This window comes from Erythranthe guttata, chromosome 5 (assembly GCF_056151865.1).
Source record: "Erythranthe guttata isolate IM_541 chromosome 5, IM_541, whole genome shotgun sequence".
In the NCBI taxonomy this organism is placed as follows: Eukaryota; Viridiplantae; Streptophyta; class Magnoliopsida; order Lamiales; family Phrymaceae; genus Erythranthe; species Erythranthe guttata.
Window position 1 is genome coordinate 18,351,967 of NC_142537.1, and position 22,034 is coordinate 18,374,000.

At 34.9% G+C, this 22,034-nt stretch overlaps 5 protein-coding genes across 12 annotated transcripts; 3 read left to right on the forward strand and 2 right to left on the reverse strand.

The window, feature by feature from the left end:
• Positions 1-1,740: 1,740 nt before the first annotated feature.
• On the reverse strand, positions 1,741-7,218 carry LOC105967135 (nuclear pore complex Nup85-like protein). Of its 3 annotated transcripts, none has more exons than XM_012991713.2 (18): positions 6,648-7,218; positions 5,849-5,951; positions 5,646-5,756; positions 5,477-5,560; positions 4,954-5,025; positions 4,810-4,866; positions 4,577-4,696; positions 4,301-4,501; positions 4,052-4,162; positions 3,929-3,966; positions 3,620-3,776; positions 3,104-3,205; positions 2,958-3,014; positions 2,678-2,824; positions 2,520-2,590; positions 2,319-2,406; positions 2,175-2,231; positions 1,741-2,056 (listed from the first exon to the last, which is right to left on the reverse strand). In XM_012991713.2, the coding sequence occupies exons 1-18, from the start codon at positions 7,181-7,183 to the stop codon at positions 1,862-1,864; spliced, it is 2,307 nt and encodes a 768-aa protein (XP_012847167.2). In that variant the 5' UTR covers positions 7,184-7,218; the 3' UTR covers positions 1,741-1,861. The 3 variants fall into 3 exon arrangements, with proteins under 3 accessions (XP_012847167.2, XP_088674291.1, XP_088674292.1); XM_088818165.1 differs by having other exon boundaries at positions 5,646-5,759; positions 6,648-7,149; XM_088818166.1 differs by lacking the exon at positions 4,954-5,025 and having other exon boundaries at positions 5,646-5,759; positions 6,648-7,101.
• Positions 7,219-7,263: 45 nt separating this feature from the next.
• On the forward strand, positions 7,264-9,216 carry LOC105967136 (uncharacterized). The gene is made up of 2 exons (XM_012991714.2): positions 7,264-8,122; positions 8,826-9,216. Exon 1 carries the CDS (start codon positions 7,276-7,278, stop codon positions 8,110-8,112), a length of 837 nt encoding a protein of 278 aa, XP_012847168.2. The 5' UTR covers positions 7,264-7,275; the 3' UTR covers positions 8,113-8,122; positions 8,826-9,216.
• Positions 9,217-9,770: 554 nt separating this feature from the next.
• On the forward strand, positions 9,771-12,154 carry LOC105967062 (Peptidyl-tRNA hydrolase II (PTH2) family protein). Of its 2 annotated transcripts, none has more exons than XM_088818168.1 (8): positions 9,771-9,908; positions 10,028-10,219; positions 10,813-10,873; positions 10,962-10,998; positions 11,176-11,253; positions 11,420-11,492; positions 11,611-11,650; positions 11,942-12,154. In XM_088818168.1, the coding sequence occupies exons 1-8, from the start codon at positions 9,870-9,872 to the stop codon at positions 11,989-11,991; spliced, it is 570 nt and encodes a 189-aa protein (XP_088674294.1). In that variant the 5' UTR covers positions 9,771-9,869; the 3' UTR covers positions 11,992-12,154. The 2 variants fall into 2 exon arrangements, with proteins under 2 accessions (XP_088674294.1, XP_088674293.1); XM_088818167.1 differs by having other exon boundaries at positions 9,814-9,908; positions 10,025-10,219.
• A 507-nt stretch (positions 12,155-12,661) lies between these two features.
• Positions 12,662-14,575, forward strand: LOC105967261 (protein NONRESPONDING TO OXYLIPINS 2, mitochondrial). 5 transcript variants are annotated; one of them, XR_001173644.2, is made up of 4 exons: positions 12,662-12,961; positions 13,336-13,448; positions 13,757-13,838; positions 14,319-14,575. XR_001173644.2 is itself a non-coding variant. In XM_012991862.2 (3 exons), the coding sequence occupies exons 1-2, from the start codon at positions 12,834-12,836 to the stop codon at positions 13,478-13,480; spliced, it is 273 nt and encodes a 90-aa protein (XP_012847316.2). In that variant the 5' UTR covers positions 12,727-12,833; the 3' UTR covers positions 13,481-13,502; positions 14,319-14,575. The 5 variants fall into 5 exon arrangements, 3 of the variants coding, with proteins under 3 accessions (XP_012847316.2, XP_012847318.2, XP_088674295.1); XR_001173643.2 differs by having other exon boundaries at positions 12,751-12,961; positions 13,336-13,502; XM_012991862.2 differs by lacking the exon at positions 13,757-13,838 and having other exon boundaries at positions 12,727-12,961; positions 13,336-13,502.
• Positions 14,576-17,989: 3,414 nt separating this feature from the next.
• Positions 17,990-19,715, reverse strand: LOC105967069 (GATA transcription factor 12). Its single transcript, XM_012991632.2, has 2 exons — positions 19,140-19,715; positions 17,990-18,954 (listed from the first exon to the last, which is right to left on the reverse strand). Exons 1-2 carry the CDS (start codon positions 19,491-19,493, stop codon positions 18,193-18,195), a joined length of 1,116 nt encoding a protein of 371 aa, XP_012847086.2. The 5' UTR covers positions 19,494-19,715; the 3' UTR covers positions 17,990-18,192.
• Positions 19,716-22,034: the final 2,319 nt, after the last annotated feature.

Genomic DNA, 22,034 nt, shown 5'->3' on the forward strand with positions numbered 1-22,034 from the left:
TGAAATATCCAACCCTCAAAATCTTGGTTGGAAATGCAAGATCGATGATAAATGATAGAAACTGGACAAGAAGTAGTTGTCAGCAAGTCTTCAGCTGGGATGCAATTGGCCTATGAAGTCTATTTGTCCGATAATAAAAATTGTAGTTTAAGAAAAATAAATAAATAAATTATGACTAGTCGAAAGACACATACAAATCTCAGGCCCATGTGATGTGAGTGCCTGTAACGACCCTATACCTAATTACCCAAATTAAATTAATTGAATATTTCCTTAAACACCGTCGTTTTGTTTTCCTAAATTTAGTTAATCATTTTCACACATCTCAAATCAATCCCTTAAAAAATATTTAGACATAAGTACTCTTTCCTCACGTTCTACGGGATGCTACATCCACTGAGATACACCCGCGAAAGGGTTATCTGATATTTATACATAATAACACAAACACAGATGTGCATACGTGCTTCATGGGTGGTGATGTGTATTTTATCAAATGTAGCATCTACATTTCTCAAATTTGCGGTAGGGATGCGAACGAGCCGAGCTCACCAGAATTTCTAGGCTCAAGCTCATGCTTGTGTCCAATTTAGCGAGCTCGAGCACGAGCTTTCATTTTCCATGCTAAGCTCCACTGGATTCATCGAGCTTGAGTTCAACTCATTTTGTTATATTTTTTTTTTCTAATTTTTATATTAATATTGCTTTATTTTATCAGTATAAATTATTTATGACTATAAAAATAAGAATAATATATATATATATATATATATATATATATATATATATATATATAATTAATTTCATATGTATTGATTTAGTATTATTTTTATTATTACGAATATTATTTAAATAAAAAATAAATTTTGAAATTGAACAACTATAATCAGGCTCGAGCTCGAAATACCCGAGTTCGAGCTTTTATCGAACCGGCTCAACTCATTTCCCATCCCTACTTGGGCGGTGGCAAAAAAATAGATTAGAGACGCTATCTATCTACGAATGTCACTAGAACTTGATTAATTATTATGATTTGAAATATTATATTAAATGATAATAGTTTTGGTAAAGAATTAATATTGTCCACAGTTTTTGGTGGGGGTGGGGGTGGGTGGGCAATAGCTCCCAGCCTCCCATCACTATGGTGAAGGTGAACAATCAAAACAAATAAACAGTAATTAATAATATAAGCATCAAACTGAGGGACCACAAATATCAATTGCAAGCAGTAATGTGTTTCATTTGCAGTCAATAAGTGCAGTGGTTGCCCCATTTTAACTCTTTGATTGAGACTTAAAAAGGGGTTTTTGCAAAAGCTTATTTAAAATCAAAAGTTAATGATCGAGAATTAAGTTAGAATTAAGCAAAAGATTGTTTTGCAAACACCTAAAAACAGATTATGTTCAAAAAAAAGCTCATAATCTATTTCTACTTTTTTTTTGCAAACAGTACCTTAGACTGGTCATGGGAGTTATGTGCTTATATTAAAAGTACAAGGGAGTCGTGTGCACAAAGCTCAAACTATAGGGAAGCCATGTGCTGATACTTAAAGTACAAGATGGTCATGTGCACAGAGTTCAAACCTTAGGGGGTTTAAATGTTATTTATCCTATTTTTGTGTGTCATTTAATGATTTTACTTTAAAAGGCCCAATCTCAATGAAAAGCCCTAATTGATATTATAAAATGAATAGGGCCCAAAACTCCATGATCTGCCCATGTTTAATGAAGTTACTAATCATTTTCTTTTTTTGCTAATTCATTATAAAAAAGAAACCAGGGTTTAAATAGAATGGCAATTATATGGACTAATTAATATTAATATAGATTTTAAGGTACAAAAAAAACAGGCTGTCAGGAAATTAGTCTAGGAGAAAAGCACGTCCGAGATTAGTGGCAAGAGCTAACCTCACTGATTTCAAGGCATCGGATGGCAAATCAGAAGCAACGAACCCCGGAAGTAGTTTTGCTAATGATAGCTCTTGCAGTTTATTCAATAAAATATTGGTCTCGGAAACGTTGAGCAACGGACCTTCCTTCCAATTCAGCAATTTCAGCTGCAATAATATATAACAGTTGGTAAATAAATTAAACACTAGTGTTTGAGTTACTGCTGTTTCTTGATTTTGTCGAGTATTAAATATGGCAGAAATCAACAAAGCAAAGATTGTTTACCGAGTCGTATAAGAGGGGTAGCCAAAATTGTTGTGGTGTAGAAGGGTTTCTCATGAGCTGAAAAAAAAGCATAAAAAGGCAAATTATCGTATTTATAAGGCCGTTTTTTTTTTTTTTAAATAATCGTAAATGCATCAAACATACAGATATAAGGGCTTCTGCCGCTTTCCGAGCATTATCAGTTGTAATTCCGTCCTGAACTTGTTGGAGGGATCTTCTGAAATCCCTGTACCTGAGGAACATAAAAGAAGGCTGAAAATGGTGCAGAAAGCATATACGGAAGAAAATTCAGTGATTTTTCCTTAATGGAACGTTTTTATATGGAATGATTGAGATATTTCATACTTCTTCAAGAACTCGAGACCTCCAGCAGTTTTTGATTCGGTCCCCAGCAATTCAATCATTCCTTCCCATTGCTGCAGAAAAATCCCAAATTACTTGGTCTATTTATTTAGCATGTACAAAAAAAAATTCATTTGTTATAAATAACACAATTAAATTACCTTGAAACTTTCATCAGAAACTGATTTTCCAACAAAATCAAATAAATGCTTGGCAATTCGGTTTAGGCGAACGTCATCTTGAGCTTGTTGAAGCCAGAACACAGCTGAACCCTTCTTGCCATGTTTCCAGTAATGAACTCCAGCAATCTACTCAAAGAAATTGCCATATTTCGAAACAAAATGAATAGTGAATTCCAAGATTGATTATAAAAGCACGTAAAATGAAGAAAAGCAGTACGGATATCAGTACATGAGATATTGTTTATTATCTAAAACATACCTTCATTATATCATCACTAACACGATCAAGTCCATTGAGACGGCAAATTTCTATGCTCTGATTAAAAGAGAAGATAAGAATGTTGATGGCAAATATAGATATCAAGATTTAAACGAAAAAGAAAAAAAAAATTGGAGCTGAGTTACCTTTAGTAACACTTGATGATGCTGTACGGGCTGATTGTACAGTAAATTCTCCAACAAGCCCATTCCTTGCTTCATACATGATGTCAGATATATAGGAGCAATCTGAAGGACCATAATAATTAAAATAGATAACGCAGTTTAATGAAGGAATACAGGATAGCTGAGAAAGGTCAAACTGTATAGCCCACTGACGAATTAAGTGAAATTGACTAAAATAATTATAATCGCTATGCACGGGAGAGAATAAAGATGACATGGGCAAAAGTTGCATAAAATAAATTTGAAGCTTCCGAAACCAAATTGGCAGAAACCTCACACATACACACATGCTATTTAAAATTTCCACCACCAAATTAGTGAAACAAAATGCAATTGTTAATCAAAGCAAGCGTTACCAATAAGAAATGCAGTTCACATTTCGAGAAGTAATCATCTAGGCAAATCCCAAAAAGTTGCAGAAACAAATAAGCAACATAAACATTAATGCCAAAAGAAAATTATCCAGGGGCTTCTTACATTCCATGTCAAGGCATGAGAGGATAGAATTTGGGCATAAGTCAGTCGGTGGAGCTCTTCTATGCAGATTCCTCCCAGTTTAGACTGCTCTTCATGCAACAGATTTTCTGCTTGAGCGCTCCCAGCTGTCAGCAGCTCTACAGCATGGGTTATCATCCTTTTCACACAAAAAAAAAAGACTCCTCGTTACATGTGATATCAATTCTGTCATTTTGGATCTCTATTCTCACAATTATGTTTATTCACTTACCAAATTAGCAGTCTATGAAAGGAAAAAAAAGAAAATATAAGACAAGAAAGCTTTCTTACCAGGGGCCAAATGATCTTGAGCATTCAGCTAGAACTACCTAAATTATCAAAAAGATTAGTCATTAATAGCCGAATGGAAAGGCAGCAAGTAAATAATGCTGAACCAAGGTTAAGATTCCTCACCTCTGTATTTTCTTCTAGAATCCCAAGCGCGAGTCCCATCAACTTATGGCGATTGGAAATTGGTTTTAAATGCATGCATTTCTCAGCTAGGCTATACATGCTTTCTAAACCCTGCAATAGAATACTTATTTTAAATATAAATAACACTCTTTATTTAGTCTTCCAATTAACATAGGCTAGATTTAAAAAAAAAAAAAAAAAAAAAAGACACATACTGAAAAAACAGTTAATCAAGAAAGTTGCACTGACCACAGTGAAAGGCCTGATGTACAAAAAGTGGGATATGTAAAGCTCCATCCAGTGGCATGTTACATTGGAGAGAAGGCTAGCATTTCCCAACATGATTTGAAGCATATTTTTCAGTCCAACTCTCGTCTGCTGGTGATCACATTGAAGCCAGAATGCACTACAATCCAATTTAGTAATTTGACCTCTCCATTTCTCCCATGCCTGACGAATACAATGTATCAAGAAAATCACAGCTCACTGTTCAATAGATAAAAAAATAGTAAGGCTCTGTTGTACCTTCATAAACTCGGGTTTGGTGTTGTAGCATTCTCCTAACTTTTCTGTTGGTAGATCTGGCCTTAGACGTGGCATCTGTGATATAAGAAGAGCAACTGCTTCTACAAGTCCATTCTCTATCTGTTTCACATAGATGCAAATGATTCAGATGTTATTCCTAATTTAAGATGAGTAGGTACTAAATCAAAGTATTTCTAGAAAAATGCATATAATATAATAATAAACTCCCTAACCTCACGACTTCCTAGCTGGTCGTACATATAAGATCCATGCAAGCGCAGCAATTTTACCTGCAAGTAATAGTTTAAATACAAGAAGCCAATATAGATATTCTCAATTTAAAATAGAAGACATTTCATCAATAAAATAGAACTTACAACAACATCAAGCCAGCCAATTGCTAAAGCTGATGATATAACTTCCCAATACTCAGGATGATTCTCAACTGCCTGGAGAGAGAAAATAAATGGCAGGAAAATAAATAGACTGAATAGTTTACTGAAAGCTGCAATTAATATACTGTCAAGAAAGAGCTAATAAATTAAAACTTTGCATCCTCATGAGAATATTAAGAATGAAAACTTCACTATATCATCATTTCTAGCAACCAACTAATGTAGAATACAAAGGTACACTGATATACATATTTTCAAACCAAATAAACACATTAAAATAGTGTATATGGCAGATGTTAAACATACATTCAGAATTTTGTTTATCCAGAAGCTATGGTTTTAGCATCGGATATATCAGCACAAAATTCAACAAGAAAGAAATGGGTCCGGTAAATGAAATGTCAAATTTGAACTGTAGTCCCACATCACAGACTCCCGCTACAAACAAGTATCCTCTTCATAAAGATAAAAATAAAAATAAAAATACAAATAAACAAGTAAAGACCTGTATAGTGACAAGTTCTTTTTGGAAAGCGACAAGTTTCGAATGGACTGTTGGCTGAGTTCCAGAGAACAGACAATCAAAATCCTGTCGAAGAAAGCAAGCGTTGTTGTTTCCAATGGATAAAAAAATGATAAGTGAGGGAAGAAAGTCAAACATTAAAAGTCCATACAGCTAACCAATCAAGAAGGCGTTCAGGGATCCATGTCTGAGATTGCTTATCTGCGTAAAACATTTCCAGCAGCTCCCAGGCAGCTTTCACAGATGTTGGCTCCTCAACTGCCTGCTTTTGTGTGTAACCATCAGTTGATTAAGGAATCCTAAATATTAGATAAGCAGCGACATTGCAGAAATCTACCGAAAACCAAGACTCACCCTCAATACTGTTTTCGGATCTTCGATCATTGGAGTAGCAGATGACTTTGAATTACCCAGAAGGGAACTTATTTCCTTGCTGTAGTCCATTACATGTTCCCACCTGTTAAGTTATACAAAATAAGTCCAGTATTTCGACAAGGAATTTAATAAAACTGAACAACAGTTAGATAGAATTTAACGGATTAACCAGAAAGATACGAGACTTTTGCTAGACATGGGAAACGTAAAGATACACAACAATACAAGGGATAACTGTTACAATGTAGTAGTACATGACATGTGACTAAGATTACACAAGTGAAACCAGTTCTTTTGCACGAACACGAACACAAGTTATTAGGTCTTTTTGGTAACTCCGAAACTAAAATGTAACTATATTTATGATTACTCAATTTAGACTTTAGAGGGAGCCCAAGCGACTTCCAATTTAACAAAGCTGTCTATACGGCACTTCTTATTCATAACAAGGATATAACTAGAGAGCATCGCTTGGAGACTAGCTCAAGAGAACAAACATCCTCCAAATACTTTTATGCTAGAAATTCCATAAATATAAGCTACTGAATACTAGTAATCATCGGTCATTAAGACAAGCATCTACTGTGCACAGCAGCAACAAGTCAATCAATGAAATTCCAACCAAAATAGCTGAATCCTCAATTCTCACAAAGTTAATCCAATCTTGTAATACACCATTCTTTCAAACTTCATCAATTTCAAAATCAACACTAGCTCAATTCAGGGAAGAAAAAGAAAAGAAAATCAAAGCACTAAAAAGGGAGCTAGAATGAACTACCAATCTTTTTCATAGTGAAACGAGTCGATCGAACTCTTTCGGCTTTGAAGAAGAGCAAAAGGGGCAACTGAGCCGTACGCAATCCTCCGCCACTGCGCGTCGGAGATTTCTCCTCCATCCGCTTCGGCGAGTTTTACTTCCACCACTTCTCCGCCTACACTCTGCTCCGATACTGCATCATCGGACTGCAGGAGCGTAACGCGGAGCGTATTGCCACGCGCCCATGAGATGGAGAGGCGTGCGAACGGGGGAGTGGCGCTGTGCGTACGCAGAGGGTAAACTCTTGCAGCTTGCGCGTCCATTGAATGGGGAACGACGGAGAGGGAGCCGAATTCCCCGGCATCTGACGTCATTCCCGGCATATTGCCGGAATATTCTTCGAGGGTTTTGCAAAGGGATTTTAGACTGAGGGGTATATTTTCGAACTTGCCACTAGTTCTAATATTCGACGAAATAAAAGGGCGATGCGTCTTTTCTTTTTCCATGCTAAAGTCGCGTTTTCGAAGTGCGCTTTCTGTATAATCGTTGTTCTTCATAAAACCCTACTTTTCTAATACCCCCAGTCCTCTCTCTCTCTCACTCTAAACTCAAAACCCTAGAGAGAGAAAGAGCCTGCGATCTCGCGAAGATGTCGATGTCGAAGAGTTCAAAGATGCTGCAGTACATCAATTACCGAATGCGGGTGACGATCCAAGACGGCCGTCAGCTTATCGGAAAATTCATGGCGTTCGACCGGCACATGAACCTCGTCCTCGGCGACTGCGAAGAGTTCCGTAAACTACCTCCGACGAAAGGCTCCAAGGAGGAGCGCGAGGACCGCCGCACCCTCGGCCTCGTCCTCCTCAGGGGCGAAGAAGTCATTTCACTCACCGTCGAAGGTCCCCCTCCCCCCGACGACTCCCGTCTCAAAACCACCTCCGCCAACGCCGTCCCCGGCCCTGGAATTGGACGCGCCGCCGGACGCGGCGTCGTCACTGGCCCGCTCACACAGGCTCAGCCCGGCCTCTCCGGGCCCGTACGCGGCGTCGGTGGGCCCGCCCCGGGAATGATGCAGCCCCAAATCTCTCGGCCTCCTCAGATATCCGTTCCGCCTCTCTCTTACCCTCCACAGCCTCAGATCGTTAGACCGCCGTCTGGTGCTCCTCCGCCCGGAGCGTACCCTCCTAGGCCTGGAATGCAAATGCAGCCGCCGCCGCAGTTCAGGCCCGGTATGCCTCCACCGGGTCAATTCGCTCCTCCACCTCAGTATGGACAGAGACCCCCAATGATGCCACCACCTCAAATGATGAGGGGGCCGCCGCCCCCTGGTGGTCCACCTAGGCCTGGAATGCCCGGTGGTCCGCCACCCGGACAGCAGCCGCCAAGACCTGGAATGCCCCCTCCCCCACCTGGTGGACAAGTTCAGATGTTCGGTCCACCTAGGCCAGGAATGCCGCCTCCGCCCAATCCTCAAAATCAGCAGTAAAAGTTAAAAGGTATGTATCGATTTTTTTCCGGGAAAGATACGAGGTTAATTACCTATATTCTGCATCGATATGCCCCATTAATATTAGACAATTGTAAAACTGAAGATAGATCATTGATCTGTAGTAATTCATCGTGTGAGCTCTGGAGTAGCCGATTCGGTTACTTTATTTGATTCATAACCTTTCCCGATTGTCGGATTTGTGTTATAGAGTATGTTTGATTTTAGTCGTCCTAAATGGATTTGAAGCATATGTTAATGTTTGTAAACAATCTTATCTTGATGTTACTGTAATAGATATTAATCGTAAAACCCGTGATCGATGGCAATAACAAAATCTAAAGAAATAATTGAAAGTAAGTGTATAATTTAGAGCGTGACACAGTAGAAAATGTGGAGAGACTTACTTCTGATGCACATTTTTCAAGTCTCTCCACATTTTCTACTGTGCGACTCTCTAAATTATACAGTTTACTTTCAAATTTTTTTCTAGAGTTTTGAATTGACTCGTTCTTTTTATTGCATTGCAAATGTGCGATTTGTATGTGAAAATATGTCGTTGAACATGACCTTATTTCGTTTCGCTCAATTTGTCGGATTGTGTCTAGTATTTCCTGTAATGTTGGTTATGTTTCGATTCACTTGGCTGAAACTGATCTTGTTATTTAATCAATATCTGACAAAAAAAAAAAAATGGTCCCGTAATTTGGCAGGGGATTTCTCGAGTTCAGTTGTTTGACAGCCATGAAGGATTATCTCGAAGAAGAAAAGCTATCGTGGATTTGGACGAGCCCCCCTTGTGATGTGTAGTAATGAGATGTTCATTAAGTAATTAGCGGTAATTAGGATATTTCTTTATGATGTCATTTACACAGTATATGATGATGAATACCTTACATGCTCGTTTCGCAGTTCACATTTTGTTGGATTTCGTGCGAATTTTCTTTCATGCATGTGGCTAATGCTATCTTACTTTGCTTAATCGGAAAAAAAGTGGTGTACCTGTTTACGACTTGAAGTCGATGATTCTGCTGGTTTCTTAGCTGAAAGAACATGCCATTAGTTATAATTGAACTAGTTTGATTTGTGATTGGTTGGTCATAATCTTTTCATTATTTTTTCTTGCAAAATGTTATTCTGTCACATATTTTATTTCTTGTATATTGATTTTTTTTTTCTTATAAAGAATTGTGTCACCATGAAAAAAGAAGAGTTTTGTGCTACGTAAATCAGAAACTTCAACTTCTTAACTCTCGTTTTGTGTCGGACAGTTGTTGTATCCTCATTTTGGGATATTTTGTTTCCCCGTATCCGTGTCCGTGCTACGTAGGTATTGTGGTAAACTTGACTATTTCTGTCATCTTTCAAATTTTGTGTTAAAGTATATATATATATTGTGTAACCCTTCTACGAATTATATCCGAAGTTACTTTGAGATGTTCTTATATCCATTTGAGTTGTATTAAATGTAAAATGTTATTCAATACGTTGAGAAAACTTGACTCAAATTCCACCTCAATTAATTATAGGCAAATATTTATTAAAATACATGAGAATAGCTGTAATAACAAATTGCAATTGGGCCTAATAAAAAGCCCACACTCTCCAGAAATTTGCAATTGGGCCCAATTAAAAGCCCAAACTTTTGCAGCCATATTAGATAGCAACGAAACGACGGCGTATGAAGCATCTTCTTCTTCTTCACATTTTATCTGGTTCCGGAACTACTACTATGCCACTGACCAACTTCATTGACGATGGGTTCTTTCATGAGCCCTTCTCCCTCCTCCAAAAAGGTATCCATAAATAAACACCTTCTCCTTTTCCTTCATTTTCTTTTTTCTAATTTTTATTAAATTTAATAATAAATTATCTCGTATTATTTATTTTTTAATTTAAAAAAAAAAAAAAGCAGGTGAAGAAACAGGAAAAAGAATGGCTGGGAGTAAGTTTCAAGCCGGAGAACTTAATCCCGGGCCTGATAATCGGGTTTATATTGGGGTTTTTCTTCGATTTGTCGAACCAATCTAAAACCTCTAATCCCAAACAAATTCGCAACAATCAACAAAACAATATGTCGACCAACTCCGACGAAGAACTCAAAATGGTCTGCCTTTTTTTTTATTTTCTTTCATATTTATTTTGATTGTGTTAGTTTGCTGCCCTTTATATTGTATTAATACATATTTATCCCTTCTTTTCGGTCACTTAAACCTCTATAAATTAATACAGCAGTCGGGACTAGCAAAATTCTATTAATTTAGTGAAATATTGAATTATCGAGCTAGTAACTTGGTATATTTTTACTGAATATTATTTAAGCAATGTTATTAATTTATCGAGGTTCTACTGTACATTGGCGGTCGGTTTAGAAAACTGCCAATTTATTATGGGAGACTGCCCAATTTATGAAATCTGTTTAACAATTTGACTTGTTTTATGTGGAAATCGAGTTTCTATATAAGTGGTGTTCTTGAAAAAATTTTACGTGCTATGCCAAGTAATCGAGGCAATCTGCAAATCGAGACTGTAAATCGTAAATCGTGCTGGTTTTTCATCATGTGTTTTTGGTTACTGGTATATGCTGTGTGCTTTATAAAGAAGCTACGAGAATTGTTGTCTATGGGTTAGATTTTTTATTTATTTGTAGTATTATATGTTTAAAAAAATATTGACAAGATTGCCTGATTCCGTTTGTAGGTATTAGTAGTTAGGCAAGACCTGAAAATGGGTTCCGGAAAAATCGCTTCTCAATGCGCTCGTAAGTTATTTCCGATGTTAAAAGACCCGTTTCTTTTTATTTCCCTCTCGAGTATCGATCGAATTTTACAATTGCTTATCTTTTGCAGATGCTGCCACTGGAATGTATTCAGAACTTATTCAAAGGTCTATACTTAAACCTAATTATTGTTATTTATATTTGTGAATATCATGAAATATTTCTCGGGTTTCTGTATTTATTTTGTTTGAGAAGATATGATGATTAAAATAATACAACATGTTGGTCTCGTCTTTTCTAGTTTCATTTGCTAACTACGTCTAAGAATATGCGTAAAAATGCAGCCATCGGTCACTTGTAAGGCAATGGGAGCTTTGCGGGCAAGCCAAGATAGTTGTTACATGTAAGAATCAACAAGAAATGTAAGCCACTTGTAAATAAATAAATAAATACGTCTCCCATTCAATACCTCAATCTGGTTTTATATGCATTTATCTACGAGTTAACAATTATTAATTTATTTATTATTATTATTTTATTTTTTTGGTAAACATATAGAAGTTACTTTGTTTTGGTGAATTATGTTAGGAATAAGCTGAAGGAAGCTGCCGAGAGTATTGGCCTTCCGACTTTCACAGTCGCTGATGCAGGACGTACTCAGGTTGGTTATTTTTTTTTTTAAAGGATCTTTTATTCGTCGGTACTTCTTTTTCGTATTTTTTTTAAACCCCTCTTATAATAGTCACATATTAAACAATTCTGGCATTTTTTTGTTGCAGGTTTCGGCTGGGTCAAAGACAGTTCTTGCTATCGGACCTGGTTTGTTTCTCGTTTATCTCTTTACATATGTTTCGATCTGCACACTTCTTTTGAACCAAATAGGCAAAGCACACTGTTTTTTGAAGTGAAAACGCGTCGACCATACATTACTGAATTATAGTAGAGAATTAAAATCACTCTTCTGCATTTCGATGTGAATTTGGAAAATAAATAAAGCTTTGCGCTCGAATACGATATTATATATTCATCGTACGTCTTTAATTTTTCGTTTCGAATGTGGTGTGTATTATTTTTAGTTTGTATGAATAACAAATTTAATGTATTGGACAGGAAACAAATCAGCTGTTGATTCAGTAACTGGGAAGTTGAGGTTGCTCTGATAATCTGGCTATCAATTTATATATTATTATTTATTTATAATATTATTAGAGAATTAATTACCATTATTCCTATGTATTAATTATCTGTAGCTACTAATATATAGGGCCTTCTATGAATTTCTTAAGGCTATTATTGCAAAACAAATTTTCATCTTCTTTTTTATTCCTTGTGTTTATATATTTATTTATCTTTATTTATTTTATTTATTTTATTTTTTATTTTTTGTTTTGTATTAGTAGATGAAGAATGCATTACTCTACACAACTATTTGTTTATTTACATTATTTAGCAAAATAAATAAGAAATATTTATTGATTCACAGACCCTGCACAAGGATTAATAATCTCCTAATTAATATTTAACCATCATGAAGAAAATAAAATAAAAATTAAGAAAACATCGAGCATTAATGACTTCTAATTATTATTATTTTTTTATGAATATTTATGTATACAACTATATTCAATAAATATTTTAAAATTTCGGTAAAGTCTATTTACGAAAAAAAATCCCTCATTTTTTCATAATTACATACACCTCCTTGAAATTTGTAAATTTCCTATATTAACTCCCTTTTGTAAGGCGCGGATGTAAGACATTTACAAACTACAGGAATCGGGGAGTAATTTTCCAAATATAAGGAGTTGTTTCGTAAATTGACTTTATCTTAGGGAGGTGGTTGTAATTTACCCTAAGCAATTACAATCGAAGTACAACATCTAAAGCAGCGGGTACAAACATACTGCAGATTCTAATACCTCCCCAAAACCCTCGTCTCCCAAAACCAGTAAAGAACTATCCAATATATTTTTTTTTTCTCAGCAGCTACCTCTCAACAACAATGGCGTCTCGCTGCAGAACAATCTCCAGACCAGCAATCAACCTTTTCCGATCCGCCACCGCGAAGCCGGCGACCACTCCCGCCTTTTCCTTTCAACCAACACGCTCCTCTTCAGCTCTTTTCTCAAGGTGTGTCTCAATCTTCAAACCCTAATTTCAGTCCTCTTTTAACAATTCCTTTCCTGAATCGAGATTAATGTAACTGTATTTTTTTATTAATTTTAATCCGCATCTCAAGTGCATTTTCACCATTAATTATGCGAAACATTTTTATTCAACGTTTAATTTAATTTTTTTTATTTAAATCATAAATTGAAGATCTGGTTTTTATGCTTTCAACTATTTTGAAGTGTATAATATAATCTCACTACCTCTTTTGCACACATCCACATGTATGTGTGTGTAATATGTGTTCGTCTATGGTGAAAAATCATCCGGTGTAACATCGACAAAATCCCCCAATTTATTTTTAATTCTGAATCTTTCGATAATTGGAATTTCAGGCCAATGCCACAAATTGCAGCTCTACAGTCTCTATTGCCTCTACACTCAGCTATTTCGTCAGCTCGTCTTACATCTTGTCTAGGCGCAGACACGTGCCGATCTTTGTCTCAGGGTATGCTCTGCATTACCAACCCTGGAGTTTGATACAATTTTTCGTAATGTTTCTGTAAGCATACTTCATTTTTTTTTTTTTCGTTTTATATATCATAACCAAGATTCTGTATTTTCTCAACACTTAGTTGTTCGTATATGCCCTATTTGATTACTCGGGATTTCGTCGCAAATGAGTTCAAGTTAAATCATGTTGGGATTTCTCGTGATTTTTTATTTTGAGATTTTATTGCTGCCTTTCAATCGGTAATTTTTTTCATATCTATTCTCTTTTTGTTTGTCTCATCCTACTTTTTACGAATCGAGAAGGAATGTTCTGGGACCAGCCTACCACCTGATTAGTTAGGCTTCAATTGTCTACGTTTGCGGGCGCACAAGTATTAAGAAAGAGGTTATGTTTTTTTTCCTAACTGGAATATGATCCCTTAGTATCGAAACTATTATTCTTTTAGTAAGACTTGTGTTATTAGTTTTTTTTCTCTTGCCCATCTTAAAAACACACGACGATTGGCTGAAAAATCATTTCCGTTGTAGTTTCTTGATCCTCACTAAGGTGTTATCAAGAAACGAACTTAAAGTCTCGGTCTCAATTAATTGTCCCCTTTTTTACTTCCTTAGATACAAGATGCTATAAGTTACTACTTACTAGGAAACGAGCTATTAGTTTTTATCGAACGAGGAGGAACTGTATGGCTTAAATTCTTAGTATATCTACTCCTTCGAAGATGGTTCCGGTCTATGATTTTTCCACATTCAATTTTTTTTATTTTTTTATTTTTTTGTTTTGTGCCTTTTGGGGTGGGAGGGCGATTAGATACGAATTACGATACGTGGATCTCTTCCTTATACATTGTTCATTTTCTTATTTCAGAAATAGGTCTCTCTGTGCCCCGATAACAGATGAAATGTCGAAAAGGTCGAAGAAGTTACTTGATTTTGATGGATCGTTGCTGCTTATTAATTAAAAATATATTTCAATTAAATTGTTAAGACAATTTTGTATGCGCAAAATTTCTGGATTTTTCATTACTTTGGTTGGCATCTCTCTTTACGGAACTTCTCTTGCACTCCCAAATTTAACCTTTTCAGCATATGTTCCTCGTTTGTTGCAATGATGGAGCTTTCAAACTTGGATGTGTTTTTTTTTCCCTTTTAAGAATGATGTGCTTTCTTGATCGGGTATTTAGCGATATCCGATTCTCGTCCCATATTTTTTTCTGGAGGAATATGGGATTTCCCGAAATTCCAAATAGAGAAATCCCGACCGGTTCGTGAATCCCCGTTCCAAATTGCCACCCCTAAATTTTGGTATATAAAGAGTATATTTCTATACATGTATTGTTCTGACTTCAAATGCGATTTTGAGCATTTTCATTCCATACATGGCGAAATTCAAAACACTAATTTTTTTGTCCTTTGAATCAACTTTCTAATCCAACTTAAAGCAGCTAAATTGGATGTCGGGTGAGAGATATGCATGAATAAATGAATGAATGATGAACGAACAATTTCTACAACTTTGATGTGTAAGTTTTCTATGATTCAAACCGTAATTTATTCATGCATACCTCTTTCACTCGACATTCAATCTAATTGAATTGAGTTAGAGTAGAAACAAAACTCAAAGTATTGCACATTGTATGCTTTGATTTTCGTCAAATTCGTACAGAAAAATGGTCAAAATCACATTTAAAAGTCGGAGACATCCAATCTAATTGAATCGAGTTAGAGTAGAAACAAAACTCAAAGTATTGCACTTCGTATGCTTTGATTTTCGCCAAATTCGTACAGAAAAATGGTCAAAATCACATTTAAAGTCGGAACCGTACCTATAAAATCCAATTGTAGACATAACTAAAATTAGTACATAATTTTTTATTACAAGTTAGAATTTACAAAGTAAAAGAGTACTTTTCAGAAAAGTGAGAAAAGGAGAGTCGAGGTGAAATTGTCAGCACGGTGGTGAAGAATTGGAGACAACCCTCTTTACAATGAACATGGAAATATGCATGGAACCCCATTATCTTTTTTTTTTATTATTTAATATTATATAAAACTAAATATATCTTCATTTTGTCCCCACTCTTGATCTTAATTAATTATTAATTTTGAAACCAATTACAATCCACAAATGGCACTTAGGAATTTGTACCCCTTTTTTTTAAAATTAAATTGATGGAGTAGCGTTGAAGATAGATAAACTAGTGATGTTTGCCTATCTTATAAAATATGTAGACATATTATTAATAATAGAAATTAAATCAGCCAATATTTAATATAAATCGAATTTCACTAATTTTTTGACATGTGGCACTCGTAAGTCTAAACTCTTAATAAATCACGCTGATTATAATTAAGGTTAGATAGATTAAGATTTACGTGCTGGGGTTTTCTATTTTCTTTTTTCCTTTTTTTTCCAATTATTAGAATCCTAATTATATTTTTATTTAAACTATTCACGTGTCAATCATCCTAGAACATCCGATTTTCCTATTAAAACAGATCATCGTCTAAATTTACACCCTTAATAATAATAATAATGATAATAACTTATAAATTAACTGCTTACTCGCAATCTCTAAATATTTTTAAAGGCTTTTGCAAATTAACACCATGAAGAAGAGGCATGTGATACTGATAAAATGATGCCCCTAGAAAAACAATATATATATATATATATATATATATATATATATATATATTAATAAGAAAAATATAAAATATTTCTAATTACACATTTTCAACTTTCATTAGTTATAACTCATTTGCCTTCAATTATGCAGTTTCCTGCTGTATAATTAAATAATCCTTGCTGCAGAGGACAACACTGTACGTTGGCTCAGAATTATTTGTATTTTTTATATTTTGTAATTTGGAAAATAATATTATTAATAAACAAATATTATGTATTCAGTACACAAATAATAAATGCTGGTAAAGATTAAGATTCCCTTAATTAATAAGTACAGGTTAGGCCTATGGATTAGAGATGCCTGGGATCACACATAGACTATAAAAAGAAAATAAATTAAAAAGAAAATACATTAAAAAGACTAAAATAACCTTGATTATTACGATGTGAGAAAAAAGAGTTAATATTTATAGGTGAATTAATAAAATTAAAACAGGAAAAAAATGAATTCAATTCAATATTAGAAAATTAAATTAGCTAAAGTCTCGTTGGTTGGCAAAATAAAATTAGCTAAAATAAGATTAAATAACCCAAAGAAAACTCGATAATTTTACCAGACTCCTAGACTTTCAACAAAAAAAAAGAAAAAACTCCATAATAGTCATTGATAATATGATATTTGTGGATCGACCCAAAAATTATGAAGGATACAAACATTAAACGAACTCCAATTATTAAATTAATGAATGATTAATCTCCCAACCAAACGAAACGGTGCCTATACAAAAGAAAGACGACACTAAAAAGGAAATGGGTGGAGTTTAAAATAGGAAGCCTTCCAATTTGATTGTCACATGTTACGTTGTGCATGAAAGTAGGGCACGTCTAAATTGAATTAGGTAGTGAGGTAAAAATTGAATTCCGTGCAAACATATATATTATTCATCCCAACACCTAACGGATTTCAGTGAAGGTAGCAGAAAACAAGGTAACTAAATTATAGGGATAATTTATTATTATTGTTATTATTATTTTGTGGCTATTGATATTTGTGGTAAAGAAAGCAAAGATAATATATATATATATATATATAATTTAGTATTTTGCTACTAACATTCTCTGTAATATCTTGGGTACTTTCACTGAAATTCATGTACCTAGAAACTCAAAAAAATATTTTAACTCATATTAATATTAGTAAAGTAATTCATAATATAATTAATTATATTGGAATAAGTTAAATTAAGTATCATAGAGTTTATTAGGGTTCTAAATAATTTAGATATGTACTGCATTTTTTGAAACTCTTACTTGAAGTTCAGTCTGAATAATAAAATACAAAATATATATATATATATATATATATATATATATATATATATATATATATATATAAAAGATGATTATATAAACTGTGGTATATAGTAATAAGGGTAAATTAAGGCTATTCCTCCAAAGTAATGTCAAATTATGAAAAAAAAAACCATTATATGTGGTTAATTACAACCACTCATCAACTATAAACCTTTTTACACGTCCACACTTACAGTGTCAAATTTAATGGAATCTTCTAGATTATGTGGAATATTCTTCAACTTGTACCTGTTTTACACCATTTGAACTCATCGTAAGATGCGTCTCTTGGCTGGAAAATATATGATTGTAATGCAACAAAAATTGTATTTTTGCACAAAATGAGTACAAACTAGAAAACATTCCACGTAATCTAGAAGATTTTGTTTAATTTGACACAATAACGGTGGACTTTCCACGTGCAATAAAAAGGTTCGTTGTTGAGAGGTATGTAGTTATAATTACTCAAACATGTAGGGGTTTTTCGTAATTTGACATTACCTCTGGGAGGCGACCGTAATTTACCCATAATACTAGTTAATAATGTTAAAGAGAAATCAGAAGAAATGATAAATTCTTCATATAACCAAAATTGGTTGAATAATTTGCCCTATTTTGGCAAATCCATTAAAAAAAAGTGCAAAAATTCAATAAGTTAGGAATTAATGTTGTAAAAAACACAAAAAAAAAAAAAAAAAAGAAAAAAAAAGAAAATTAGGAAAATTCCCTAAACCTCATTTAAAAAAAGAAAAAGAAAAAGCTAAATCAACTGCCGGAAATCGGGGCCAATATGTTGATGAATCAAGTAATCATCGCCGCCGTTAGATACATCAAACATCATACTCTGATGGTGGTGGTGTTGGTGGTGGTGGTGGTGCAGAAACTGCTGCTGCTGTTGCTGTTGAGCTCTCATCTGCTCTTTCTGCCGCCTCAGCTCTACCACTTTCCGGTGAGAATTCGAGTGCTTCGTCAGCACAAACGTCGGGCTCGCCGCCGGCCGATACTCCGGCACCAGCCGCCCCGATTTGTACCTCACCCCGCACGCATTGCACAGCGTCTTCGGCCCCATCGGCCCCGTCCGCCACTGCGGCGTCTTATCAGTGGCGCAGTGGACGCACCTCCTCCCCTCGCCGCCGGCGGAGGATAAGTTCTCCGGGCCTTCCTTCTTCTTGCTGTACCTGGCCGCCTGGTTGGCCGCGGCCACGTCGGACTCCGACGAGGAAGACGCGGCGGGGACGGGTTGCGGCGCCGCCGCGAGGAGGCGCGAAGTCCAGTTCCCCGGGGCCGCGGCGCGCGAGCGCTTGCTGCGGGCGGCCTTGGCGGGGGCAGACAATTCGGGGCGGAGGATCCGACCCGTTTGGGATGATTCGGGCTGGAAGTCGTGGTGGTGGGTATCCGGAACCGGAAGTTGGTCGGGTCGGGTCTTCATTCCTTGTATGATGTGGAGCTTCTGCAAATCGTCGCTGGAAAACGATTCCTCCACGAAATTCGATAGCCATTCTAGCTCAGCCAAATCATCATACTGTAATTATATAATTAATTATAAAAATATTCAAAATTTAAAATTAAAACTAAGAAAAAGTACTCAAAAACTCAATTTAATTTGTTACATCTCTCTCGCATTTAAAAATAAAAAAAGAATTTAATTACATTGAATTATATTTGTATATATAGTGTATACAATATTACATATATATATATACATACCGGGACACAAAGTTCACCGGAGAAGTGGCCGCCGTCGGCGGAGCCGCCGCGGGACCCAACAAAGTCGGCAGATTGGTACTGAAAATGCGGTTGATCAGCATTGACGGCGGAGAACGAGGAGTTGCATGAGGTGTCAACCACGGCGGAGGAGGTGATCGCCGCCGCCGCCTCCTCAAGTACTCCGCCTTCGTCGGAGGACAACATACCCTCGTCGGTGGGGAAGTTCAGAAGGTCCTCAACGACGAAATGGTCCCCATTATTTTTGGCGTCAGAGAGGCGCTTCTCCGCCGTGAATGGGGCGGCGCCGCCGTAGTAGCACCCTGCTTGGCCGTAGAATTCCGGGGCGGCATCCATTAGGAACTTTATCGAAAATTAAAGTTAGGTAGGTAGCTAGCCAAAATATAAACAAAGAGGAGAAATGGCGAATGGGAGTGTGTGTTTTTTTGCGCTTTGGTGTGTGTGATTTTTAGAGAGAGAAAGTAGAGAGAGAGAGAGAGAGAAGTGTAGGGAGAGAGAAGTGAGGAGAGGGGGTTTAATTTGCGTTAGAAGGGGACTTCTTTAATATTGGACTTTGACGAGGAAAATATTATTATGCCTTTCAATTGTTATCAACATTTTCTTCTTCTTCTTTTTTCTTTTTTTTTTTTTGATAAATAAATAATAATATATGTGAAATTACTACAAGGCCCTTCGTATATGGTATGGGGAAAGTGATGATTGGTGGACCACTAGTGAAGTGTGATGTTGGGGATGAATGAGAGTGGTCTTTACTTATGAATTATATATATTCTATTAATTATATATTTATTTATATGAATATTGATTAGGATATTTTTGTTATATATATATATATATATATATATATATATTGTGCATGTACCTATATCAATCATGCATTCAAATTTCATGATTGTATGTGGTCATTCAAGATATTTATAATATATGAATTGCACTTGTAATATATTTAATTAATTAAAAATAGATAATGTGTTCCTCATTACTATAGAAATTTATTTTTGTTGATTTTAATTCAAACAATATTGTTAGTGAAAAATGGTAACCAAAATACGAATTAAGTAATATTCTCAAAACTGTAGGAATATTCTATTGGATTGAACTACCCAAAATGAATTGATCAAAATTTATTTGAAATGTTCAATATCAGTTGTAAGCTCAACTATTATATATATATATATATATTTTCAAGGATTATTAACTAGTTTTAACTCAAAAATATTTTAGATAACTAAAAGGACACGTGATTTTTTGTAATTGTTAAAGGTCACTTTTGAGAGATTACTTAAAGAGTTTAAATTTTAAACTAAGTATTACATAAATAGCTTAGTTATAGAGTTTAGTTATGTTCAGTGGTCATTTACTAGTGGTCATTTACTATGGAATATTTACTTATTTGTAATCATCTTTCTCTTATGCAGCTAAATAAAGTGAACCAACAAAATACACAAATCTGATTTTTCAAATACTTGCAAGTAAAAATATAGTGAATGGATATAAATCGAACATAACTTATATCTTACCTATTGTGCGTGATGTGATTATATGTGCATGTGTGAGTGTGCATGTGCATGCGTCACTCTGTGGTGTGAGTGTGTGTGTGTGCGTGCGTTTGACTGTGCGTAGAAGAGTTCCAATGGCAACGTCGTAGAGTGAGATTGGAGCAGATCTGAAGAGTTACTCACATGATCAAATTTTATACCATGCTATTACATTACATTCATGATGACTAGGTTGTACAAGTACAACAATTGTAACTTAAAGTACAACCTACAATCATGTATGATTTGCTTGCAAGTTATAACATGCTCGTGTATGTATGTATATATCACCTAGAGATATGAATAACATGAGGCCAATTCATTAATTAATATTCAATAGAAATTGTTCTAATTTTCAAGAAAAACAAATATATAGAATTAATTAATTTTTTTCGTGCAATTTATAAAACTTTAATTAAATGTGTAAATATGTAATTCAACTCTTGCATTAGATGTGTGTAAGTTTTACTCTTTGTCATAGATAATCGTGCTTATAATTTAATTTAATTGTCAACCACTTTTAAATTAATTAATTAATAAAACTTCTGATTTCCTCCATTTTTTAATTCCATTTTTATATAATAAAAATTGTTTTTTTATATATATCAGCCCATTCAGATTTTCAGACACTCCCACAAATAAGCACGACGGTTACAGCTGGATTCGGGCGGTAAGTAATTAAACACGTGGCTTCGAAGGGTGAGATGTTTCCCGTTGTTATTACCGCTTGCGTTGCCACGTCAGCTTTCAGGTAGAAAGTGAAGTTTAATGGGGACACGTAGCAGTTGAAGAGTAGTAAAGAATCGGTGTGGGCCCCATTTTAAATGAAAACCAATCCCCATGTACGTTGTGGATAAGATATTTTTAGTCGTCATTTATTTGCAAGAGATAATAAATAATAAAAATATATATTTAAGTTGCTCAAATTTATTTGTGATATAATGTAAAGACCTTTAATAGTTATATTTTGAATACTATATGCTTTAATTTATATCATTTAGTTAACATGTCAGAGTATTTACTTATTTTGTTCTATATTTTAATAGAACCTCGATAAATTAATAATATAACTTAATAATAATTTCTTCTGATATCGACTCGGTAAATTAGTCCGATAATTTAATATTTCTTTAAAATAATAGAATTTTGTTAGTGACATTATGTATTAATTTAGAAAGATTAACTATACTTACCATCATATCAAAATCTAATTCTCGTGCTGGTTAAAATGGTTTATACTAGTTACACAACGTGAAATACATCGGGTAGATCTTTATCACATACACACAGATCTATAATGTGTGTAGATAAACAGTAAAAAATAATCCCGTTTAAGCTT